We start from the raw sequence: 27,739 nt of genomic DNA, 5'->3' as shown, positions 1-27,739 counted from the left end.
TAAAATGGTCAATTTACATGTATTTCGAGATGTGGCCGTTATAATGTAAAGGATGATGTCATTGAAAGAAATGAGGGTAGAATGGTTATAAGTTGATTGATAAGGTTAAATGGCATAAACGTTAACCAAGGGTATAATGGTCTTTTCATACAAACCATATGATTAAGTGTCCATAAAAGTGCACCAAGGGTAAATTAGTCATTCACCTAATGGGATTGCTTAATGGATAAGTGTTTCAAGAAGTCAAATGGCATTAAATGAGTACTTATCTTTATGTTGTGGTGGAAATGACCAAAACGCCCTTATATGAAAAATTTATGCCAAATGACCTTTATATCTAACTTTTATTGACCAATCACATTAGAGTTCAATGGAATGAATATTTACAAGGTTTAAAAAGAGATAGTCGGCCTTGGAGACCCCAAATATCATCTTCTTCTTCATCTCTCAAATCCACCATAAAGCCACTAATCCAAGCTTTTATTCTCAAATTTTCTTAGGATTTCAAGTTGATTTTCAAAGGAGATCACCATCCACCCTTAAAGAACTTCAATTTCAGGGTTAAAGGTGATTTCAAAACCCTAGTTTTTCTGAATTTTTGGTTAAAAGAAATTCATAAGTGGTTTGTGGTTAGTAAAGGTGAAACTTTGGAGCAAAGGAGGAGTACCTTTGTGCTTTGAATACTAAGGTAAGGAAAAATCTCCCTGACTATAGTTGATAACACCTAGGGTTTATGAAACTTACATTTATTTATGTTAATATGAGTGTGATGCTATGTTTTGGTTATGGTTGTTTAAATGGGTGTGTTGATTGTGTATGTGTGCATGTGGAGGATGATTATGCCAATTAAGAGATTTGTAGTTGGACGATGTTTTGGCACTTTTTGGTTCTGTAAAAAGGGAGGTTTTTATGGCCTTTATACTAAGAATGATATGGCAAATGATATGAATGTGCAAATGAGGTGACATGGTTAAAAGAATAATTCGGATTTGGCTTTTTGAGACTTATACTGTACATGCTTCACTGAATCAGTCATAACTGAAGTTATAGAAGTCCGATTGAGTTGATTCTTGAAGTGTTAAAAGTTGAGAAACAGACCAAAACTTTTATGTTTTAGCCAAAAATTCGAATTAGAAGATAATGGAAAATTGCTTGAAAGTAACGAACTGTATGGCATCCACCTTCTTAATGGAAATTCCCATTTGTTTCTAATTCTAAAAAACCCCTGAATAATCTTACTACTGAAATTTTTGTATTGTATGAGAAATTGAATGAATTAAGTTAAGAAGTTTAGTAGGAGAATATAGTATATTGAGCATGGAATAGTTAGTCCATATGTTTACTTCATAATGGTAATGCATATAGCTTATTTAGTTGTCTTATGAAAATTTATGAAATGTTAAAGAATGAATTCCATGAGTCTCTTGAGGTATAAACCAGATCAGAGGAATGGAATTCTTATGGAAACCATGAGTCCTTTGAGGTGACGACCAAGAACAAGGTAATGGTTTAAATGAATCCGATCGGATAACAAGACTATGAAACCATCAAGTATAAAGACAAAAGAAATAAGCATGCCGTGTACATGAATATTTCATAAGTCATATATGTTCTATGTTATATTATGTATGTTATGTTATGACTTATGTTCATGAGAAAGTCCAAAATGTATGATAGTTTTTATGAACTTGTTATGTCAAAGAATGAAGGTCATGTTTTGTAGGTAGTAAAGTCCTAAGTAATTTACTTGTATAATGAACCTTAATATTTATAAATGGCCATATTCCTTACTGAGCGATTAGCGCTCACCCCACGAAATGTTTTAAATGTTTTGCAGGTACGGATTAAGCCATGAAGCTGGAGAGGATTCCAAGGGACGCTATGAGCATGAGGGGATGCTTTAATGATGTCTATTGAATGGTTTTGCTAATATTTACTGTAGTATTATGTTCATATCTTATAATGTAGTAATTATGTCCATGTTCTATATTGGAGTAAATATGTTATATTAATAAGGAATCAAATTGCTAGTAAATTTTATAAAGTGTGTATGTTCTAGTAAGTATTACTATGGATTTGATAATTTACTCAAAAAGAAAAGAAGAAAAAAACAAAAAGGAAATTATATTTTTTGATTATACAATGAACTTATTAAAATGTAAATAAATAAATTAAAAAAATTAATTAAACACATATATCTATATATATGTTTTAAACTACAAGTTTATTCTTTAAATAGGATTTTAAAATAAACTTCTTTCCTAGGCGTGCGTTTTCTAGGTTCTCAATGGCCAAGGGATACTTAGGAAATACCCGGCTAGGGAGGGGTTTTACAATGTTTTAGCTAATTTCTCAAATGTAGGGGGGTTGGGTTAATGGTTATTTGGTAGACATTTGAGGGCAATTGTGTCTGAAATGGTATTTAATTAAGGGCAAAATAGGTATAAAAATCAAGATTACTTGGTAATGTTTTAATCCTACGGGTGGGGGAGGGTATCAGATTCCTTCCCCCCCCCCCCCCCCCCCCCCAATTTTGCAATAAAAGATTCCTGTAATATTTTATTACTTGTAAACCAAACACCGGAATCTTGTAAAATAAACAAAGATTACCCTTGTTATCTTATATGCCCCCAATCCAAACGCACCCTATATCACATCTCCTATTAATAAAAGATTACTAGAATCTTTTATTACCTGCTGGACCAAATAAGGTAATGATTGGATTAAAATATAGATTATCGGAGTAATCTTTCAAGGGCCCTAACTAAATGCAACCTAGGTTTATGTCAATTGTTACAAACGATAGGGTACTTTTTTGTTATTTCAAAAACTTTAAGGGAACTTTGTTATTTTATTAAACTTCAGGGTTCGTTATTCCCTTAATTTTAAAGTTGGAATTTGAAGAAGAAAACAAGCAGAGGTGGGAATTTGGGCCTGGGCCCAATGGGACTGCCCAAAAAATCGGACCTAGGACGATCCTTAGGAGGACTAGTCCTATAGGGCCTAAGCTCAAACCCGGACTAGGCCCAAGGAGTAGGGATCAGTGCTTAGGCTGGTCTCTCCTCCAAGGCTCGAGCATGGAATCAATCCTAGGCTTAGGCCTAAATCCCCACCCTTAATTTCCTATACACCCCTAGCAAATATCAATAACCCCCTATTTTAATAATTGACAATAAATATAAGAGCTAAACGAAAATTTTACCAAAACAAAATTATATAAGAATTGAATTTTTTTTCTTTCACTTTCCCCCAAACCTATATATAAATAACCCCTCTATCCACCCATTTTCCTCATAGCTCATAACTCTCAATATCTCATTCTCTCTACTCCAATTCTCAAACTCTCTTCAATTTATGTTTATATTTATTCATCTATTATTCATATTATTATTTATTTTATTCAATTTCTTCAATTTCTCCAATTTTTGTTATTTATTATTTTATCATAAATTCATAATGGATTCCCGAAATTATGCATTCGGAGGATCATCCCCAAATGAGTATTATGTTCCATCCATCGAAGAAATGGAAGGGTTCGATCCATTTTAACCCTTTCCAGAGACATCAATTCCACAACCACAGACAACAATTCGACAACTAGAGACATCCGCAACTTCGTCTAGCCAAACACAAGCGAGCTGCGACACCACGACAAGACCGTCAAAGAGGGTCATGTCCGGGTATGACAATACTTCACCAAATCAAAACGGGCAAAGCTAAATGGGGAGGGGGAAGAAACATGCGGGGTATGTAATTTTTGTCCAACCATTATCGGTGCTGAGCACAGGACTTCGACGATGCAGCGACACTTGGGGAAGAAGCAACCCCAATATATGTAGTCCGGACCATCTGGTTCAACTTCAATCGGACCCGATAAACAAATTCAAACTCAACTTTATTTTAATCCACAATCATCAGCTCTCTCAACTTGGCAATACAATGCACTCAAAGTACGAGAGGCAATAGCAAGATACATAGTTGCTACGGACTCTCCTATTTCTTTATCTGAAAATCTTTATTTTGTTGAAATGATTAAAGATGTTTTTTGTCCAGCATATAACCCTGTTAGTAGAGGTACAAGTAGAAGGGACATACAAAAACTTTATAATAAAAAAAAAAAAGATCAACTTAAAATAGAATTTGAAAATTTTAGGAATATATCTATTGCACTTACTTTAGACATATGGACTACTAGATCAAAAATAGATTTTTTTAGTGTCACGATACATTACCTAGATCATAGTTGGCGTTTACAACAAAAATTGATAGGTTTTAAACCATTATATATTAAACATAGTGCTGAGACTATTTATTTAACAATTATTGAAGTTTTGTAAGGTTATTTATTAACTGAGAGAGTTGTGGCGCTAATACCTGATAATGCAGGTAATAACACTACGACAATTTCTTTATTTGAAAAGAGATTGGATCCGCATGGTGATGGCAAATTTTTTCACCAGAAATGTGCTTGCCACATTATCAATTTGATTGTTAAAGCAGATTTAGAAGCTATACATTCGAGGATTGAAAGGGTGCGCGCAGCTATCAGATTCATCGCCGGTAGCAATACAAGATGGAATGAGTACATAAAATATTGTCACCAAGAGGAGCCGCCAGTTCGACCAAAGAAGTTATGTACGGACATGCATGTCCGTTGGAGCTCCACGTAGTTGATGTTGCAAAGAGCTATGTCAACGCAACACAAATTACAAAGTTCGTCAATCGGAAGAATTATCTGGATGAAGTTGTCAACAATGATGATTGGACGGTTTGCAATGTTTTTCATTCATTTCTTAAAGTTTTTTTCCAATTCCACTAATACATTAAGTGGTATTTGTTATCCTACTACTAATGTCACGTCAGATATTTTACTTCAAATTTCTAAAACTTTTGTTAAACATAGATATAATGAAGATTTAAGCGACCTTGTTTCACAAATGGAAACAAAATACCAGAAATATTGGTTAGATATTTCATTCTTACATAGATTAGGTCTTATTATAGATCCTAGGTTTAAATTAAACGTATTTAAATGTATGGTTATTGAGATAAGCCATCATTTAGAACATGACTATAGTTCTTATTTGATAGATTTTAACAGAAAATTGGAAAGTTTTTTTTTTATTATTATATCAGACTAGGTACAATGTGAACGCCCAGCAAAGACAACCAACATGACCCTGATGAAGACATTTATCAACAAGAATCAAGCATGTGGACATATATGGAACTCAGTAGTGATGGTGGTGGAAGTAGTAGCTCCAGCTCGTACAGACATGGACCAAATGAGCTGCATCGGTACCTACAAATGGACATGTCCTACATGACCAAGAAGGAGAAACGTGAGATATATCTGCTTCAATGGCGAAACCAAAATAAAAGTCGATTCCTCATTGTAGCACAAATGGCACATGATATTTTATCTGTGGCAGTTTCGACAATTGCATTTGAGTCAACATTCTCAATTAGTGGCTGCACTTTTTAAAACAAAAAATGCTCTTTAACCAATGAGATAGTTGAAGTCATAACATATTTACGGGATTAGACTCATGCAGACATAAGATTACAACAGCACTCTAAAGATCCTGAACTACTCAACCTCTTCAGAAACACATATTTGGACGATGTAAATATTGACTATGTAAATTAATTTAGTAAAAACAAATTTATTTAATTGATTATTTGTGAAGTGTGATTGTTTGAATATTATATTTATGTTAAAATTAAATTATCTCTTTAATGTTTAATTAAAAACACCATAAATTTATAACCAATTAACTATTCATTTTATTTATTTACTAATTAATTAAAAAATTCACAAATCACCGCCTATATAATATTTGATTTGGCCCCTAAATATATAAAAAAATAAGGGGTCAACATAAGTTTCTGGGCCTATAAGACCGGGATCGATCCTATGGGCTTAAGACGAGTCTAGGCCCTGATATTTCTCATGGGCCTAGTACTGGTCCCAACTAAATAGGGACCAGTCCCATTGGGCCCAGTCCCGACTGGGACTGGGCCTTGCCCAGCTCTAAACACGAGGGTAACTTCATCAATTTCTAAAATTGAGGGGAAAACAAAAGCATAGAAAAGGGTAAAAATGTTATTCGCCCGTATTTTGTAAGCCCAGTCTTAGCCACGGGTTCGAACCCTTGAAACGGCACGGTTAGTCTCAACTCCTTTTTTAAACCGTGGTGTAAAACTATAAACTCCGCTATTAAACCCTCAAAAAGCCCGCCATTTGCCCTCATTTTCAATCGCCAATCACTACTGGTAACCTTCATATTAGATGTTTTCATTGTGGTCCTCTTGCTCGGCATTGCACCGCCGTTCCAGTTTCTAGGGTTTTTACTGCGTTCCCAAAGATTTTTGTGTTTATTTGTTGAATTTCGGTAATGGAAACCGATGAGGCCCAGCGTGTGCTGCCGTTTCAGCTACAATTCGACAAACCAGTCGCCTCTCAGGTTTTTATTTTTTATTTTTATTTGTATACATTTTCAATTAACTTCTTTATGCGTTTTCTTATTTATTTAGTTTTCTCAATTGATAGATCAAAATGGCGGAATGGAATCCGGAGAAGGATTTATTAGCCATGGTTACGGAAGAATCGAAGATTTTGCTGCACCGATTCAATTGGCAAAGGTTGTGGACCATTTCGCCAGGTGAATTATTAGTATTATTGTTACTATTTTTTCTCGTCCGTATAGCTTATTTTATTTTTGTGTTTATTAAGCGCAATTATCTGAATTTTCAAAAGTTAACATCTGTCATTTTTATTTTAGGAAAGTCCATTACGTCCCTGTGTTGGCGTCCTGATGGCAAAGCAATAGCCGTTGGGCTAGAAGACGGAACCGTTTCCTTGCATGATGTTGAAGTGAGTACCATATTCTCTAGCTAAATATGATTATATGACTAAGTAAACCGATTCACTTGACTCAAATAATGTATGTTTGGTTAAGGCATTGATTGACACGTGATGCTCCTACTTTATTAAGGTTTTCATATCTTGAATAGGTAACAATCTCTTGATTCTTTTGCTTGAAATGAAAAAATAAAAAATAAAAATTAAGACATTTCTTGTTAGCCATTCATTGTTTCTTGACTTACTAAGATGGCATTATACGTACTTACTTCCCCGCAACCAGATGCTTTACAATGGACATGATTCATCTTGTTTTATTGTTAAAATCTAATAGAAGAATTGGGAGTTTGCCATTTTATGCTATGATGCTTTGGTCTTCTGCATTAAAGTTAGCTCTCAACTAGGGGAGTATTATTTTTCATATATTATGTAATCATTATCTTGCTGTGTCTTATTATTTCATTCTGATTTCTTATGCAATAGTTGATTTATCATTTTACATTCTTTCTACTTCTTAAATCTCGTGTATGTTATGTTAAGCAGAATGGAAAATTGCTGAGAAGCTTAAAATCCCATACCGTTGCTGTTGTATGTCTTAACTGGGAGGAGGATGGACAACTCACTAAGGTTTTAGTTAATCTTATCTTTTTATTTTAGCCAGTATGTCCCCTTAAGAGTTGTATGCTTATTCTTGTTTCCTTTTCCTTCTTGAATTGGGTTCTCAGAATAATTCTGCTGACATCTCAACATATGATGACCGTACTTCTCGTTTCTTCCCTCCTGCTCCAAGAATTCCTCGAATGCCTGGACTGGTGTCTGGAACTGGCTTCATGGATGATAATGAAGATTCATTTTTTGAGCTATCAAATTCTTCACATCAACGTTTTAATATTCTATGTAGTGGAGACAAAGATGGAAGCATATGCTTTAATATCTTCGGGATATTTCCAATAGGGAAAATAGTAAGTTATATCCCAATGAAAATGTGATCTATACATGCTGATATTATTAGATCCCTTTTTTTTGTTTTCCTTTTAACCAAGTTTTTTTTCTTCTTCTCTTGTTTTCTGTTTTACGATGTGCCAGAATATACATGAGTTTTATGTTCCTACTCCCCTTGTGGATAAACAAGCTACATACCAACTTATGAATGCTTCCATTTTCAAGGTATGCTTATCACTGATGTGGATAGCCTTTGAGGAAGTATAGAATGTATGTTATAGGTTGGTGTTGCTGAAAATTGGAATCTTTAGTTATCTATATTGCATAATTTGAGTAAATTCATTTAATACTAAAGCAAATTGTTTTTAGATAATTTAAGGCATTTCTTATAAATGACTTTGGTCAGGTTTGGCGATGAGAAGAAAAGCTGGTACTAACTAACACCACAGTACTAGAATCTGTAACAAGAGTACTTTGGTCCAAGAGTTTGCCATGGTCTTCTTGTTTCAAAGGTTCAGCTGTGGACTAATGAAAAGTTTATATTGAGAGAATTATTTTTCTGTTTTTGTGTTTATTCCAAGAAAAACACCATTTTACATATTTCAGTTGCCACAGGTCAATAGCAGACTGTAATGGTGCTAGCTGATGTTGTTTAATTATTGCTGTCATTAGGTTGCTTTGTCAAAAGACCTTTGTCGCTTGATAGTCATGTGCTCAGGACAACTTAATCAAGATGAGGATAAATTGGGTGAGAAACAAATAGGTGGACATGATATGCATGGCTTACATAGCTTAGTTCTGAATTCTTCCATATTCTCAAAGAGGTAACTTTGCTGGAGAAACTAGGATTATATCTATGAATTATGTTGTTTGACTACTTCTAAGTATTAAATTGTAGTGTTAAAATTATATTTGTTTTGAGTTTCTCCTCATTAAAGTTCTCTGCTGCATCTTCTTTCTCACTTAGAAATTGCTGCTTTAGATGAAAGACTAGACTGAAAGACTTTATGGTGTTTTAAAATTACTTTAACTTGATATAGACATGTTAACTAATGCATTTTTCTCGTATTTGAAGGAAAAATGAGCTCCATCAGATGGCCCAGCAAGCTTCTAACATTGAGGATTTAATGGAGGTTATCAGGGCTTCACTAACAATTATGTGTAAGCAGTGGTCAGATGCCATGCACAATTTTCACGAGAAGTTTGATTCTCTCCCTACTTTGATTGTTGACAATGGTAACTTCTGATTGCAAACACATTATAGTTATGATATTTCCCTCGTTCTTTTTCTTTTTAAATATTTGATTTTAAGTTTGGGTCTTTCCTTTCATTCAATTCTACCTTTTACATATAGGTCTGGACTCTTCTCCCCAGGAGGAGTTTTTAAGCCTTTTAGGTGGTGCTCGTACTAGTCCAGCAATTCACCAGTTTCTAGTTAACTCTCTTGGTGAAGCGGTATGCTTGGAATCTTGAGGATTTTTTTTTTTTTTTCTTCCAATGAAAGCCTATTGTGATTATACATTATTGAATTTATTGGCTAACAGGCTGTCAAGCGTGTGTCAAAGGCTGTTTGTGGTGCTGGGAAAGAACTTCAGCTTATTGTCCTTGATCATCTTCAGGTGCACTATTTTCTGTCTTCTGCTAATGTGATTCCCATTTGGGAACCATTAATAAACTTAGTACTAAGTGCGAATCATCTTATTTAATTGAGTGGATTGTAAAATATGTGCAAAACATCTTATTTCAAGGAGTAGATTGTAATGGATTTTCAATTTGTGTTTGTAACTGAGAGCTGAGGGTGACTGTATCTCAGTCTTCTATGACTGGGGTTGCCAGTAAACATGTTTAATTATATAGACCCATACACACAATCATCTAAACACACACACACACACACACACACACACACATGGTCATGCAAGGAATATGTTGGAGTTATACTCATTATTTTTAATCAAAATTGGTCTTTTTTATTGCATTTTCGTTGCAAGCTGTTGCAGTTTCTGTGTGCCTGATGTAGTTTGTTTTGTGTTCCTTATATCAAGGGCTTGAGTGGAAACTAAAAGATAAATGTCCATTTCCCAGCCTGCTGCAGAAATTATTGGATTCAGGATGGGAGAACTAAGAGGCCTTTCAAGATGGCGTGTACGGTATCAGGGTATTGGGTTGGATGAGACGCTAATTAACCATGCATCTGAGAAGTCTGGTATGTTTCTAGTACAAGTTGAGCGGTTTATGAGGGTGCTTTCATCTGTGGTGCAGCAGGTATTCTGAATTGAGGATTGAATTCTTATTTGTATTAGCTTTTTGTATGTATGCTTGCATTTGCACATGTCATGTTTCTATGTGACAGAATTTTGACTAAACTAGTGAATGAACAATTTTTAGCATTCATCATTCTTCTTTTAAAGGTCTACCATATCAAGTGTTGCCATCCTATATGCCTAATTTGTCAGTTTAGACATTTTTTAATTAGTACATTGATGATGATGTATAACGCATATACATTATGTCTTGTGGCTCATAAATGTAAGTTTAGAGATGTTCATGTGGTCATTCTTTCCAAAATCTTGTAAAACTTAAAAATTCTTTCTTTACTTTAGGCTTCAGTTGCTATAGAGTGCAAGATTATACTTGTTTCTTTATTCATCTTAATTGGGAAGGAGTTTTGGGTTAATCTTGTATAGTTTAGGGTATACTTAGTGCAGGGGAGGATGATTACTCACTGCAAATTTGTTTCCTCTCTCTTGGTTTTTTGATATGTGGACACCTGGTTCAGGGGTGTATCTCCTTATATTGGACTAATTCAGTACAAGGTTTATTAGTTTTATGAAAAAAAATCCATGGTCAACTTCTTCTCAAATAAATAATGTAATTTTTGAAGTTTAAATACCATTGTTAATTTTTATTTTTTATTTTCAGTTTGAATTTGGGAGATTACTTTCTACTAAAGATGGTATTCAAGCCCCTTTTTTTGCATGTTGTAATTCAATTAATTTACTTATAATAAAAAGCTTCGTGTCAAAAAACAGAAGTATAAGATATAGCAGGTTGGGCTTGTTTGGATATTACATGACTTTTCCATTGTCACTAATTTGGTCATGCATGTAATGGTTTTATTAGAATTTAACTTGTATTGTTGGGAATTTTCCTATTAGTTTAAACTTTTGGGATAGATGACAACTCAATATTGATTTTAATCCTAGTCACTGAGATGCATTTGATGGATGGATAATTGAAAACAACAGATTGTTTTGAAATAGTGGATCTACCCATTGTATTTGTATTATTTGTGTTGAAATTCTAAAATTTGTTTTTTCTTTCAGTTTTCGAATTTCTTCAACTGGCTTTTAAAATGCATAAAGCTATTTATGCAAGAACCAAGCGATCAACTTCCAAGATACAATAGGTTTGTCTTTCAGATGTTCTTTATTTTCCAACTGGTAGTTGGCATTTATTCTATGTTTACTCTTTCTTTTGGCAGCGAGCTCGTTGTTGTATTCTTGAAGTTTTTATATGATCAGGATCCTGTTAGGCAGTTGCTGGAGCCCTCTGAAGTTGATCATGATGTAGAAGTTGATCTGTGAGTATTTTCATTTGTTATTGGCATCCTACTTTGCCATTCAACATTTTGTCCCTGGTGGTCCTGTCTGTCCCAATGTATTAGATGACCATGTATAGGGTCTCGTGGATTAGTCCTTTGTTTAATGTAGAGGCAATCTATAAGCTGAAATAAAACTTGGCTAGAACCTCGCATCCTTATTGGTTTTCAATGTCTCCAGTACTTTGTTACTGTAGCCTAAAATCAGTTTGCTGTGCAAACTATCATGCAGCTGCTTCTAATTTTCCATTGGGACTTGTTATTGTATAGAAATCATATCTAGATTTTAAACTAGCCCTTCCTAATCAGGTTATAAAAGAATAGCTTTTTCATCAAGGACTTAATTTTTAGAGAAAATTTGCTGTTGTTCTTATTGACGCTTGGTGTCAGGCAAACAAATTTTCTTTGACATGTCTAATGGATACATAACAAGGTAAAAAATTGGCTGTTTTATTTTTGGGCTGAAAATAGTACACATTTACAATTGAAAAAATCCCGTTTATTTCATTTTATGTGTGTATTGGTGTTTTTATGCACGTTTTAGACAATGTGCATATGAATGCAAATATTAAGTTCTATTGACACACACACACACACACACACATATGTATATGCAGATCTTAGTGTTTTTCAAATATCTGTTTATTCTTTGAATAATCTAGTGTTTCAAAATCCGTAGGGAAACAATGCAAAGAGTTAGAGAGTTAGTTCAGTTTGGAGGATTTTCAGATTGCAACTATCTGCAAAGAACATTGCTCAAAGAGTTTCAACAGATGGAGTCCAGGCATAACTTTCTCTCTTTTGTTCTCATCTATTTTAGAGTGGTATTATTCCAATAGAGATATCATGGTGAACACGTAATGGTTTATTTGAGCTTACAAACATGATGAATTCGTATATGTAATGGAGTCATTTTTAACGTTTTAATGTGCAACTGAATTTGTTTAGCATACATTAGTTCTTATTATACATTTCTAATTAATGCCTACAACTGAATTTGTTTAGCATACATTAGTTCTTATTATACATTTCTAATTAATGCCTACAATTTCAGTTTCAAGGAAGCTTTCCTGATGCCCTTTACGACGATTTCAAAGAAGATTCTTTGTGAGGATTTGCTGCCACTATTTCCTCTTCCATCTTCTCCAACACCTATGTCTATAGCAGTGCCTATGTCAATATCATACTACGAGGTACTTCTAAATGATTAGGAAGTTCTGTTATCTTTTTCCTAACTATAGTGTTAAGTCCTATCTTTCATGGTCACCAGATGATTTGTACGTTTTGTTGCCAAGTATGATTGATTGGAAGTTTTATGCTTTACATGCTTAATCTCATCATCGATGATAACGATTGCAACCTGTTTTTCATTTTCTTACTAAATATCCCTTTCATACTAATGATTTTCTTTGGATGTAGGATGTCTCCCAATCTGACCAGACTTCTTATCATGATTTTATTGATTACATATCTTTCCGAGTGCCCGATGAACCTTTCTCAGATATTGCAAATTGTATTGGCATAGCAAGGGGATTTATGCATGATGTAAGCAATGTAGAAAGGGGTTGCACTTCATTGGAAGTTGTGTTGTTATCTGTTCCTGCAGGTTATAACTGTGTGGACCTGTCATTATATAAGGTAGGACCTAGCTATATCACGTGGCAGTGTTCAGTCTTTAAGTTTTAATTTGATGGAATCTGACACTACCGGTTATGTTTGATACAGGAAAGTCAACTTGTTTTGTTATTAAATGAAACAAGTACCTCTTCTGAAAACTCTGGAGAAGGTTGTATGATAATTGTGCAAGCTAGTGACCTTCCATTTGTATCTATTTCAAGATCAACTTGTCAAAACCATTGGGAGTTACATCACCTAAAGGTAAATATTGTGTCTACTTGAATTGAACAAAATGTTGTTGGCTCCAATAGTTTTTTATGTTTTGGCACCTGAATTTTGTTTATATTTCAATAGCCGTGCAAATCCTGTAATTGCCATCTGTTTGAATCTGATGGACCTGCTGTGCATAAGGTGTACACCCTTAAAGGGCGTAATAGACAGTGAGGAGGTTTGTTACGGTATAGGGTCCACAAGTCACAGGTGTAATCACAGGTGTAATGTGGGTGTGAGTCTGTGAGAGTAAGAATTGTGTGAGTAAGGGCAATTACGGAAAGGTTTAGTATATAAATATTATGAGTCTTAGTAGTAGGTTTGAATATAATTTTAGAGGCTGAACAATGGAGGCTCCTGGCTCCTCGAAATGCTAGGATTTACTGGTTACAGTTCTCTTTGTTCCATTGTCATCTGATTATCATATTGCTAATATCTGATTAATATACATATTGGAGTTTATCCAGATTGCTTGTCCATGCATTGTTATTGATGTGGTTTGGCTGTGTGTTGAGTTAGATTGCAGGTGGACCTATCAGAATCCTTACAGTTTTTTTATCCCGGAGCCCTTTCTCTTCACGGGGTTCTTTCAAGTTGAAACTGTCCTTTTTGGCATTGTTTTTGCTGCATTAAGTACATAATCAGCGTTTCATATATCTTCATGCCCTTTCCTTGCTCTTTTGTGCATCCTCATTTAACTTGTATCTACTTCTGAAAGGATGAACCCCAAAGTTGATTTACTTGTTGCTCTACATTATCAAATTTTGTTTTGTCAAAATCTTACTTCTCAGAAATTTGTTTGATTAGGACTCTATTGTGTACCTGCAAATGGAAAATGAAAAGGTTCGCAGTATTCCTCATTCAGTAGTTGCTCCCTTGGCAGTTAGCGGTAAGTGTGTATCTGAAATTTTTGTTAATCTTTAATAGTCTTTTTGGAAGAACAATGAGTCTAATCTGGTTCCTATATGTTGCACTTAAAATCCCAATGTTGACTAATAATCTGGATTCTGCCGAGTTGTATCTAACAGTTTATGTATTTGCATCTTATGTTTTGGCATACCTTGCACAATAAATTCCCTTGCATTGTCGAGGTTTTACTCAAACAAAAAAAGAAAAAAATCTCACCTTGCACAATAAATATAACTCAAAAAACTGATAAATTTCTGGTATATATTATCATAGCTGTATCTTCTGAACTGGATTCGCATTAGCTCTTGTGATATTTCTATGCTGATAAACTAAATTTCTTAGACCTTATCGTATTTGACATGGAAGGTGCTCATCAGTGTATTAATACATTGGAAGGTTATTGTGCACATAAGCATGGAATTCATCTTAAGCAACAGTTCAAACACGAACTGCATCACTACTACTTGGGTCAATTATTAAGAGGTCATCATATATGTCAAAATTGACTACCATTTGTTACATTTGTACAATGATTCCTGTCTTGTTCCGTAACATTTCCCTACAAAGAATGTGTTTGTGTCCCCAATGCTTAAGACAAAAGAGGCATAATTATATTTCAATGATATGTGCATGTGCCTCTCAGTCTCTTCCAAACTTCTTAATCTTTCTTCATCTAATGCTGATTCTCATGAATTCATCATGTAACGCTTACCGACATTGTTCTCATTCTTTAGCTTCACAACCATTGCAGTATTCACTACCATCATCTTCATCCTCTTACCATTTTTGCCATCTTGTCACATAAAAAAACTATAGGGAAAACAATAACATAGGTTATAGTATAACATGTTGTAAGGTTTGTTGTAGTTAATAGTAGAAGTTTTGAGATGTAAGTTGAAGTTCAAATATTTTGACACGCTTTTATGGAAATTTACTGTAACAGCATCTAGAGGGGTGGCTTGCGTGTTTGCTGCAAGGAAGCGAGCCTTGGTCTACATTCTAGAGGAAGATGAAGATAAAGTTTCAGATACAGAATGACTCAATCCTATGTTCTTTTTCTTTTGAGTTTTTATTACCCATGTCATGTTTGTTGTTTAATAGACTATTCAAATCAAAATTAACCAACATTCTAGCCTAAGGGCTGTTTGTTTATATAATTTATTTTGTTAGAATATTGAAAAGGAGATTGTTTAAAACTAATCTGATTTAAAATTTATATAAATATGTATTCATATATATCACAAGAAAAATCTAGAAGATCATCCAATATTATCAACCTACGAATTTATGTCATTTCGCAATTTTTTCACTTATTTTTAAATTAAATATAATTGATAGTTATTAAATAATAACAATAGGATATTCATCGTTTCATGTGTTAATTAGTGGTATCATGCCATAGACTTTTTTGTTATTAGTTTGTACATTAATTTATTTAATAATTCGTTTTAGCTTGATTCTTAATATGTATATGAAATGATAATACTTTTCCTAATTATAAAGTAATAACATACCGCCCATTTGTCATTACCTCAAGTTAGACACTTTATTTAAGGGTGATTGATTCCGAGTACCTTGTAGTTTTTGAAGGAATCGGAATTGGTTAGTTCCTAAGATATGGAATCAAAATCAGTACCAACTGGTTCTGGTTCCTAGAAACCTGAAACCAGAACTTAAACATAATAATTTTCGGATATGGGTATCCACATTATTGATACCCCTATTTTCAAAAAAATGACAAATACACCCCCAAAAAATAACCATACAGCCCTAACAGTTTACAAGAATTACAATTCAATCCCAATTCCTATCGAGTATCCAAACCTCGGTTCTGGTTTCAGGTTCCCAGTTCCAGCACTGCAAGAACTGAAACTGGACTCAAGAATTCTCGGTTCCAATTTTCCAAAACCAGGGTTATGCACTCGCCAGTTCTGGTTCTATTGTCTCTTCGTATTAATTATTCCAACTATAGGTTTTTCTTCAACAAAATCTCATGAAATCAAAGTATCGTATCCATAGTTATCACCTCCACAACTTTTCTCTCACGAAATCAAACCTTCAACTAAGCGAAACTCTGCCACGGATACCTAAACGAACCTTATTTTCATCACCACCATATTCTCTTTTCAAAATCAAACCTTTCAACCAAGTCAAACCTTACCATGAGAACCTCAACGAAACTTCCAGTTTCATCAATCTACAAAAATCCCATAAACATGAGGTTCTCTGTTTCAGTTTCAAGAACTTGATAAAACGTAACAGAAATAAAAAAACATGCAATCAAATGAAAGAATAAAAATTGACATATATCACTACCATAAGTTGACTTCACTGTTAAAAAAAAAGACCTAACAAAACACGATTTTATAATGCATCAATAGCGTTTGATCAAGACTACCATAATTAGAGAGCAAAAACATCAACATATATTCTGTCCGATGGCAACTAACATAATGAAATGAATTGCAAGATAGGATACAATATATTAACAAATTCTAGAAGTGATAAAGTTAGATGTCCACTTCTATCGAATTTGTCTCCAAATGTAAATTAAAGCGAGAGACCTATGCTAAGTTTTCCTGCTTTTGGAAAGGCTCTCCCTGAAAAGCACCCATCCGCAATCATCTTCAGTTGAAACAGCTCAACTGTATTTGTCATTGGGATTTCCATAGACGATGCTCATGGGTGGAAAAAGACTGACAGCTGTTAATACAGAAGATGCAAGCTTACTATACAGGCAAGAACTGTACAAGCAGGGAGATTCTCAGATGTCGGGATTATAATCCAAGGAAAGACAGGAGCTTGAGGAGCAAGATGCTAACCAAGAATTCGAAGTCCATTCATTGTCGTAACTCGCATTAGAATATAATCGAGCATGGTGGGAGGAGCTAGCCTATTAATACCAAAACCAGATCAACTTTGCTTTACAGGTCATATCTATGAATCATCCAACTCAACAAGTTGTGCACGCTTCTCAGCGGCCTTCTTCCTGATAAAGATACCCCACCGAAGGGCTGCCTTAAGCTTCAGCCAACCAACAACAGCTTTGCCTGATGAACGAGAACGATCATCCTCATAGCTGTAATTGGCAGATGGGTTACCCATGAATGCAGATGAGTAAGGGTATCCATCGTCTGTTACATTAAAGGGAGAATGGCCCTGGCCTCCCATGTTGAATATACGAAGTAGATGCTGCATGTCCTCATTTTCAAGCATCTCATGACTTCTCATACGAATGTCCTCCTCTGTGAGGAAGTCCTCAACTCCCCTATAACTAGTAGGATTTGATGTGCCAACATCCTGGAAACCCAATGAGGATGTCTGTGGTCGACCAAGGGCCAAGACATTGTCACATGGAAGATGGGCTTGCTGTGAAGCAGCCATCATTGGATTCTGAAGTGGAAATGAAGTGCCTTCAAACTGCATTGGAGCACTGAGATTAACATTTTGTTGCTGTATTGGGAATCTGGAAGGAGTAGTATCATTATAACCTGGACACAAACAGAAAAAAAAAAAAAAAAAAAAAACATCAATAATCAGCAATACAAAATGCAAATACGAATGAAAGAACTATCAAATAAAATTTTGGGTGGGATTGAAGTATAACAAGACTGCAATATTTGTCTTTTACCAATCAATCCATTTCCACAATGTGGTAACTATATTTGTTCCTAATGTTCTTACTATCAAAACTATACCTCCAGCTGTTAAGCCTGAATTCATAGAAGGCTGCTCTGGAGGAGCTGGAACTGACAGAGTTGGTAGAGTGAGCTGATCAAATGAATTTATATAATGTTGAGGAGCAGTTGGAACATCAGTTTCAGGGGCACCTCCGCTCTTACTCTGTGTAAACCCTAAAAGAGATTTGCCATCATACTCTATTACATGCATCCAATTGTCATATGCCTTCTTGACTAAAGAGTCAACATGGACCTGCAATGACAAACCATTCCCAAATTTCTCAAGCTTCATCCTCCTAATATAAAACAAAAACTTCTTTATAAATATTAAACTAAGTTTAAATTTCTAGAATAAGAGGACATATCGTTTCAAAATTTTTAAACACATTACTAATTGTAAATTTGTGCTGGGCAACAAACAAAGTTTCCTGTGCTTGATTATATTTCTATTTATGGCAACTGCTTGTGGACTTACGCCTACCTCTGTCTAGGATAAATTCCTTCAATGTAGGAGAGTTTCCCAGATGACAAGACTATGGAAAAAGTAGATAATCTTTATTTTAAGTTTTGAAGGCTTTAAAGTGCCTGAAAAGGAATATCAGTGGTCCACAATAAACTTGGTATAAGGAATGAAAACCAAGATTAAATTCCAAAAGCATATTGGATGGAAGACCTTCAGAAAATGAAACCTTAATAATATGTACCTTCTGACTGTCAGAAAGAGAATCACTTGAGTGATATTGTCCATTAGCAATAAGGCCACAGAACTCATAAATATTGTTAAAGACAACACCAACATTCCTTGCATCATCAGGATAATACACATAAACTGTCCCACTTAGAACACAAGTCTTCGCATGCTCCACAAGGACGTCCCACATTTTATTTGACATGCCACTTCCAAGAATCTACAACAATGAATTATTAAAATGATTACAAACAGCAATATACAGATAAGATCCCTGATTTGACAACCAAATCTACATACTTACGTTTCGCAACCTCTGTGAGTCTCTAACTACAAGTCGTAGGAAGTCTTCAACTGTGAAAATTCCAGCTTTATTCAGCCTCTTATGGAATGACCCATCTTTTCCAATCTTCTCCAATCTCCAGACCTCATCATTCAGGGTAGGTGGATAGTGTTTCTTATACACTTCAAAGCAAACAGAATTGTCAGACCCATCAATGAAAAACAAGCAAATACTTAAAATACATTAAATCTTAATAAAAGTTTTGGCTGTAATTAAGAACTCACATTCTCCCCGATGATCCTTAACAGTGAAGGCATCTGTTTTTGCTTCACGAATGCGAATGCTTTCACAATAACCTGAGGCAACCTTCAGCCCAAGCCTGAACTTCCTGCTCCTTATCCAGCTTGAATTATCAGTAAAAGTAAGCTCCCCTAAAGTCCCTACTCCTTCCTTCAGTGTCACTTGCAGATCCCCAGTTAAAAGTGGTCTCTTTCCTTCACGCTCTTTAACCACATGACTCTCAAATTCTTCTTGGGTCCAAGTATCATTATTTTCATTGTTGAAATCACCCTCAAGCACCACAACATCCAATTTCACTACGGACTCTGGACCCGAAGTGACAACATGACCTGTGTTTGCATCAATCAAGACAATGTGGATGGCAGCACCCTGTTCTCCTTCTACTTTCCCTCCGGTAAAAAGAGGAAGCGACAACCTGGACTTGAAGTGCAGCTGCAAGTTTCTTCCATCAGGTCCTTCTATACGTTTAGGAGAAGACCTGCATTTCTCAACTGTTGTAAAAACACACCTCCAATAAAGATGCATCACAATGCACCAAACAATCACTTTAACGGCAACAACAGCAAGCACAATAATCAAATAAAATATAGACAGAAGCTAAATTTAACAATGAAATGGGATGTAAGCTGAAATTTGAAACAGCTAACTTACAATAAACTAAAACAAATCCAATCCAATTATGATATGGGTTAGGATATAATCTATCAAGCTTTGAAATAAAATTATAGCCAGATGCCCATATCTCAGCTTGACATAAACCTTCTAAGAACTATAGACAAATTCTTGTGAGAATGGTTGAGGCAGGTGAGGAGTCCATTATATTACTTGGTCCAAAACAGTAAAGAAGTTGCTTGATGCAAGAAATTACATCCATCTCAATCTCTTCTTTAATATATAGTTAATCGTTTCTTACAAAATAATAATAATAATAATAATAATAATAATAACAAAACTACATCCATTTCCGTCATTAAGCCAACGATTAAAATGAAGTGATCTTTGCACAAGATAAGAGAGTTCAGCAGATAATCTTTTCCTTAACTAGACAAATAAGAGGCAAATTTTGTTTACATCTAACAAATTCTTTTTCTTCATTGCTAAACATCTCTGACACAATTTAAAACGATGAATGCATGGTGGCAATGTAAAATAGATAGTTACACCAAGAACTCAGATCAAATTAGATAAAAGAGTGCTGGCATCTTCATAAGACAAGATGATAATGTGATGTGGTTGCCTGCTAGGTAGTATGGTAAAGTCAGTTGTCATTGCACATTTAACCTGGGATCAAATCCCATTCCCACTGACACTGGGAAAAGAGGATATTAAATGGAAGATGGGTTTCCAACCCAAATGTTAGTTCATATGATTAATGAAAAAAACTTTTCCAGAGACAGGTAAGACAAAATATCCTGCTCTGACTATTAGGTTTATAAGCTAAGCTTTAAATTCCATACCTTCCGGTCAGTTTGGCAGGGCCCAGTTTTGCCAAAGCCCTTTCCACCTCTTCACTAACCTGTCCGGAACACAAAACAGAAAGTTAAGAAACAAGAAAGCACCCCATATGAAATGTACAACCAGAAAATAAGTATTTCATATATCATGCATCTAATAGTAACAAAAAATCTTCTTTAGAAAGAGTTGCACTGATGCTTAAAGTACCTTGTTTAACATCACTCACCATATGCCAAGTCTAGGCTTGGTAATTATTTTGAAAAAAGAAACTCAGACAACAATTATTGAAGACGTAATAGGTAATCATATACACTGTTTCATACTAAAAATGACATATAATTTTTGCTTTGAAATGTCTGCTGGTTGTTCATTACCTATGTAACATAGCTGTCTACACAAATAAAGATTTGCAGTCTCTAGTTATGTATTGATCCATGTATTCATACAACATTACAGGCATTATTGCAACTTATCATACCCAGATAGATAGAAAGATTCACATACTATTATTGCAACTTATCATACCCAGATAGATAGAAAGATTCACATACTGTTTCTTAACTGTTACACAGGTAGACACCAGACAGATATAATTAAACTCTATAGATAATGATATTAAACAAATGATAAGTCAAAAGAAAGCTACTCTAACTGATAAAGAAAAACAAAATTCAAAGGGGACTTATTAATCTTACAACTCTCCGAAGAATAGGCTCTAATGATGAGCAAAGTTTCTGTAAACTATCCACCTTGAGAGCTTCAACAATGACACTGCATCAGAAGTTGAAATTTTTTCAATTACGCAATATCTCACTTAGGCACCAAAAATGCTTACAAATTTCCATTAAACTTTAGTAAATGAAAAACTAACCTCTGCTAAAATAAGTATTCATGATTTACATTCAAGATATGAAAGAACTAGTTACAGCAAAAATAAGACACAAGAAGAATAAGGCATTCATTCAAATCTGAGATAGACCCCACCTTTTAAGTCAGAGCAATATCATGACAACATCAACAGAAATTCCAAAAGAAAATAGATAAGAATAAGCAACTTAATTAAGTACTTTTTGCAAAATTTGAAAGCACCACAAGATTTAAAAAAAGAAAAAAGGACAGCAAGAAAAGGATTTTAGTGGCTAATTAACCAAAGTAAGTTAATGAGTTTAGCCATAACATCAAAATGAAATTCATAGCATGATTTGTGACTCTTCTACTGGGAAAATTTGATGTGTACCAACAATTGTGTCCATCCATGTCCAATACACATATGGCTAGTTGTGGAAGAATCCAACTTTATCCAAAAACACGTGATCTTAATCAAGTACAAGTGTTTATTATTATAAATACACAAATATATGCATACATAACTGTTTCCTCTATACTCTGGATTCACGGAGAGCTGCAATATCAAACACTACATGTCTATATCTCTAAAAATAATAAGTTATATATCCTAAAAAAATATTAAATGGACAAATCATGTTCAATACATTGTTAACCCTTTCACAGTCCGTACAACAAACAAATGACTACCACCACCACACCACCAGAACAAAACCAGAAACAGCATAAACAGCAAGAAAACCAGTCTTAACAACGCCTCACTTTCCTACATAGCTAGGCCTAGTAAACTCGTATTCATTGTTCATCTCACCACAGAATGAAACAAGTTACACCAAATATCAAGCAAAAGTATTACAACTTAGTGCTTTCTACTCCCTGTTTTCACAAGATTGATGTAAACTGTAAGCCAGTATCTGTGATTAGTTCTTCAGATTTATTTATATTTCACATGTGTACGAACATCAAAAACTAAAAGCTCCTACGTTTAGTCAAGTCCGCGCCATGATCTGTCAATAGCTTAGTTCATCAACTTTTTGAGTCATAACTCCTCGCACCTACTTCTCTTTACCTAAATTTAATATTATTTAACGACTAACTCAAGATTAAACTAACAAAATTCTAACTAATTATGTAACTAACAACTAACCAAATTAAACAGTGAAATTATAGAAAAGAATTAAAAATAAATAAAAAATTCAACGCTTCATTTTAAACTGGAATATAATAATAAAAATAATCACCTGGCCAAAGCAGGTCGTTTCCTATCAGGCTGACCTTCTTCAGCTGAACTCGCATCCAACCCTCTCTTACTATTGGATCTCTCCATGTACCTCGTTTGCATCTTCCGAAACGCCGCCGTGACGTAGACTCCACAGAAACTTCACGGAAACAAACTAAGAAAATCAAACTCAACTACCGTACCGTTACTCACTTGGACTCTGATAAACTACAAGATAACAAACTCAAGTCGAATTAAAATACCATAAAATTTCAAGATTTGGATAGAGTAACAGTAATTTGACCTAAAAAAGAAGAGAATAAAAATTGGATTAAAGAGAAAAGAAAAAGGCCAAAAGCGAGCGGGAAAGTAAAACCTGAAGGTGAGGAATTTCAATTTTAGAGTATGTATGAAGTTTCGTGGAAATGACTACGAATTTTCGCTTCACTAGACCTTTTCCTTTAACTTTTGTCCACTTGTGTTACACTGACGTCTTTGGCTTTGAATTCTAGCGAATCCGTTGGTGATTGGGATCAGTGATCAGTTGATATCGGCCGTTGGATGTTTGGTCATGATTAGGAATCTTTTTATTTTTTTAAGGTTTTACACTGAGTGATTGCGGATGAACAGTGAGAGTGGCTGTGCGGTATTTGGAATTTGGTGATATCAAATTATTTTATTTATTATACACGCACTTATGTTGATGACTTGATATTATGGTTTATTGCAGTATTAAAATTTTAGGATTTACGAGGGATGAAGGTATTAAATTCAACGGCTAAGTATGTGTGTAGTAGTCAATAAAGTTTATTCTTTTTATTAATTTTTTTTTTTTTTTGTAGACTACCTTAAACCACGTATCACATTTAAGCTTACATAAAACATTAGGTTTGTAAAATATTCAATAGGTCTCAAGGATGTTGAGATACGCACCCATCACCTTTGTGACTTATCTAAAACATTAGATCTATAGAATGTTTAATAGGCCCTTGGATATTCAATAATCTTGAAGATTAATTGAATGCACTCAACTTATCTTTCATGATTTTTTTTGTTCAAACCAACTTAGGTCACGTATTACATTTATAGCTTACATGAAACATTGGACATGTGGAAAGTTTAATAGATTTCGATGATTACTTTAAATGCGCACCTATTATATCTGTGAATTATCTAAAATATTATATTTATAAAATGTTCAATAGACCTTAGAGTATTTAATAAACCCTGAAGATTAATTATGATGTACATACTTGCTCAGATACCGGTTTCCAAAAAAAAAAAATTACTGAATTGATTGACATCTTAAATCTTAGATAAGAAATTTTAGTCATCCATCAATTATTATCCATATATATCGCCGGTATATTGGCCGGTATATTGTTGAATGAGGCTTACAAAGAGAAACCGTTTTTTTTGAGAAAAATACATTTTTGTTATTCAAAAAAAAAAGAGAGCGATTTTCGATAATAATTAATAATTTCCCAAGTACCCTAAGACATTACTATAAAGTCTTTTTGAAACCGTATAAACCGCCTGAAAGTATCATAAACTCCTTTTCAAATACAAGTCTCGCATAGTTTATTAAAAACCCCTCTATAGAAGAGTTTTGCATAGTTTACAAACATACATGGCAAGTGTTTTGAGGCTTGACAATCTCTCAAGCGCGGACCAAATTAACCCAAATGAAAGCTGATTACTAGTGATTAAAATCATCAAATCAATAATGGAATGCATGGGAAATATACGTTTAACAATTAGAGAATTTGGATTTCTCCAATATCCTGCAAATGCCCAAGGAGTCGTGACTTTATAAAATTTCAGAGTATAATGTCATCCAAAGGGCTGTGCACCACAATAATAACCGAACCATTAGAGAAACAACAATGGTGCAACTCAAATTCTCCAACCATTGTAATCTCTTTGCATGGTAAAATGGAAAAGATTGAAAAGAGAAAGGAAAAACAATTCTTGGCCAAAAAATATAGAAATTTTCTTATAAGCAAGGATTAAAAAGTGACACTTAGCAACCAGCAATGCTATAATACAACAAAAATCAGCAACCAACAGCTAATCAGGAATCTCAGCAGCTGCACTTGATAAACTCGATATTCATCTTAACAGCAGAAAACTTCAACCCAATAAATTGAAGGGAAAACAACTACCGCCTTTTCTGGTTCTTTTTCTTCCCTTTCTTTTTGTCTCTTTTACTTTGTGGCTTTGACCGCGATTTGCGTCTTGCAACTTTCTTGAATGGTTTACTTTTACTCACAGGTATATTGTGCTTTTTATTGATCCCAATAAAGCTGGGCACAGTAGCTGGTGTATTTCCACCATGGAAGTTCTCTTCATCACCAGTGATATCACTAGTTGTCACAGTGACTTTCATTTCGCCATTGTCATAAAGTGTTGTTCCTTTGAACAATAAAAAATAAAAAATAAATCCAAAAACCAAACGTTAACTAAGTATAAAGCTAAGCTCATACAAGAACATACTACATTTCACCATGAATAAGTGCTGGTTCATTGCATGCATGTACCAAGAAACAACACACGTTAATTATTAACACGCTGAAATATGCAGGTGATAGAAAAACATGTGAATCAGTAAATTAATAATAGAAATATTGCTTTCTCCAAAAAGGAAAGATATAAGATTGCCACTATCAACAGCAATCCAAATACCAGCTTCATTCCAATGTCTCTGAGATGTTATAACATCATGACAAGAATATATGATGCTATTATTTCAATCCACTGGATCAGTGAAGTTTAGCAACTTTAGAAACAGCATATATAATTGAATTATTTAATCCACCAGACCAGTAATGTTCAGCAACTTGAGAAACAATCGTCTCGAAAACCAGACAACCACAATTTGCAAAGTTAGAATTCCCAGCAATGAGCAAATGGGGGCTAGCAGGCTACAACTACCACATCCAGCAGCAGCTCCATAAGAGCAACTTAATGAAAACTGATATATTGAAATAACTCGTTTATATATTTCAGTCCAAAAGGTTGCAGTTTCCAAAAATTACCTGTAATTGGTGCCAGTGGCTCTCCTTCTTCATCCTCCTCAAGGTATACCTCACTTTCATCAGGCACAGAATCAGTGGGTGGTGGATTTCCACCATATAAAACAAACTCTTTTTCCAATCTTCTCTGCCACATAAATAAAATGGCAAAGTTAACACTTAAGCATGGTACCTTTCTAATGCGTTTTGGATTACACATAACTCCCAACTCCAACCCAAACATATAATTAGGTGCAATCTGTACCAGAAGTTTACTCCTAAACTAATAAGACAATTAAATAAAACAATTGTCAAAATTGTAAAATTACATTGGGTTTTTCCAAAAGATATAGACTTTCTAGACCAACACTTTAATTCTCTCATGGTTTATGAATCCCAGCCAATGATTGTTTAATGCTACGAATACATAAATACAAAAAAAGGAAAATAGAAAAGATTATGAGTACTTAAATGCCTATTGAAGTCTTAAATCATAAGAGAAGCTCATATCATGATAAACATAGGCCATCAACAGTTTAATTTCTCTGTTACAGAACATGCATAGGCTCTGTTGCCTAAACAAATAATTGCTCTTCTACAACATATATAGGCTGTGTTGTCTCGTATATATATGTTGCAGAGATCATTAAGCAATATTTTTATCTGATACGAGCTAAATCCAATCTTGAACAACCATAAAAAGTTCAACCTCTAACAAAAGCAAAATGTGTAGATCATTAAGCATCCATGGAAACCAAAACAACCCATCAAACTTTACAGCACCATTCAATATAACAACTTGAATTTAACTTCTACCATAAGCAAATTAAAAAACCAAATTACATGTAAATGAAGCCATTTATTTGCTACAAAGCTGTTGTCACTATTAACACATATTACAAATGTCATAGAAAACACATAAAACTACATATTATAATCCAACAGCAATTTTTTTTTTTTAAAAAAAAGTAAAAACCTTTTTGCGTTCCTCAAGGCGCTTAAGCCTTTTAGCCTCCTCTTGCTTCTTTTCAGCTTCCTTTCTCCTCTTCTTCTTCCTCTTGTGAAACCCAGTCACGTAGTCCCTTAATCCAAGTATAAATAAAAAACAACTAATTGTAAAACTTACACATAGAAAGAAAACCCACATTACCCAGTTCACCAATAAAGCTAAAAATAAATAAACCAATTTTTCACTAAAACTATAAAAAGAAGAATAAGGGTTTAAGGTTTTGGGCAAATACTTGAGGTCTTTCTCGTCGAATGAAACGGAGAGAGCTTTATTCTTGAGAGCCCTTTTCTTTATGTGTCGGCCTCGGACTTTTGGGACCTCTGGTGCTTCCTGTTCAATCTCTTCTTCCATTGCAGCTCCACACTAGAGTCTGCTTCTCTGTCCCAACTCCCAAGAGCTTGATGTTTCAAAAGAGGGTTCAGTTTAGTTAGTTGGGTCATCAAACGGGTCTCTTTTTGGGCTCCGGTTAATTGTTTGCAGTTCAGAGTTGGTTTTAGATGGGCTTTGAAGTTCTGGACTTGAGGCTATATGCAAAAAGATAAAAATTTAAGAAATCAGCTCCCATCAAATTGACCAGTATACCCCATTGCTAAATACATTTGTTATATTTTAAAAAGAAAAATTCTTTAAACCCCATTTAATACCAAAAATAGCCCTGCTTAATTAGGTTTAATTAGGGTTTTAGTTCCTCGATTTAAAATTTAATTAGAGTTTTTGTTTATAGCCCCTTTTTTTCCCAATTTCAAACTAAATTAGGGTTTTTTTGTTTATACAATTTTTTTCCAAATTTCTAAATTAATTTTTTTTTTTTTTCATCTATACCCCTTTTCCCTAATTTCAATTTTGAAACTTACTTTTTCTTTTTCAGATTATGATTCATCCCAATATGTAATTACTTTCTCCACAACTTTAGTAATATATTTTCATCAAACAAAGAAATAATTGAAATTAAAAAAAAAATGTTTCAATAATTTAAAACATTTAGAGTTAGGGTCTATGATTAAGAATTAAAGGTTAAAATTAAACAAAAATATAAAATAG

The 27,739-nt window shown here is 34.2% G+C and overlaps 3 protein-coding genes across 3 annotated transcripts; 1 reads left to right on the top strand and 2 right to left on the bottom strand.

The window, feature by feature from the left end:
• Positions 1-6,175: 6,175 nt before the first annotated feature.
• On the top strand, positions 6,176-15,383 carry LOC116107995 (anaphase-promoting complex subunit 4-like). Its single transcript, XM_031394280.1, has 19 exons — positions 6,176-6,467; positions 6,554-6,665; positions 6,786-6,877; positions 7,409-7,492; positions 7,591-7,827; positions 7,952-8,032; positions 8,480-8,631; positions 8,883-9,043; positions 9,162-9,262; positions 9,352-9,426; positions 9,893-10,072; positions 11,134-11,216; positions 11,292-11,390; positions 12,088-12,192; positions 12,463-12,601; positions 12,828-13,046; positions 13,134-13,286; positions 14,103-14,184; positions 15,148-15,383. Exons 1-19 carry the CDS (start codon positions 6,399-6,401, stop codon positions 15,240-15,242), a joined length of 2,319 nt encoding a protein of 772 aa, XP_031250140.1. The 5' UTR covers positions 6,176-6,398; the 3' UTR covers positions 15,243-15,383.
• Positions 15,384-16,536: 1,153 nt separating this feature from the next.
• On the bottom strand, positions 16,537-23,143 carry LOC116107955 (calmodulin-binding protein 60 D-like). The gene is made up of 8 exons (XM_031394237.1): positions 22,698-23,143; positions 21,306-21,381; positions 20,613-20,671; positions 19,140-19,633; positions 18,877-19,037; positions 18,589-18,792; positions 17,903-18,137; positions 16,537-17,695 (listed from the first exon to the last, which is right to left on the bottom strand). Exons 1-8 carry the CDS (start codon positions 22,796-22,798, stop codon positions 17,142-17,144), a joined length of 1,884 nt encoding a protein of 627 aa, XP_031250097.1. The 5' UTR covers positions 22,799-23,143; the 3' UTR covers positions 16,537-17,141.
• A 1,503-nt stretch (positions 23,144-24,646) lies between these two features.
• Positions 24,647-27,114, bottom strand: LOC116107976 (ribosomal RNA-processing protein 17). Its single transcript, XM_031394263.1, has 4 exons — positions 26,931-27,114; positions 26,666-26,771; positions 25,714-25,837; positions 24,647-25,090 (listed from the first exon to the last, which is right to left on the bottom strand). Exons 1-4 carry the CDS (start codon positions 27,047-27,049, stop codon positions 24,837-24,839), a joined length of 603 nt encoding a protein of 200 aa, XP_031250123.1. The 5' UTR covers positions 27,050-27,114; the 3' UTR covers positions 24,647-24,836.
• Between the last annotated feature and the right edge of the window lie 625 nt (positions 27,115-27,739).

This window comes from Pistacia vera, unplaced genomic scaffold (genome assembly GCF_008641045.1).
Source record: "Pistacia vera cultivar Batoury unplaced genomic scaffold, PisVer_v2 Contig550, whole genome shotgun sequence".
Lineage (NCBI taxonomy): Eukaryota > Viridiplantae > Streptophyta > Magnoliopsida > Sapindales > Anacardiaceae > Pistacia > Pistacia vera.
Note: the sequence above shows the minus strand (reverse complement) of the source record. Positions and strands in the feature narration are given on the sequence as shown.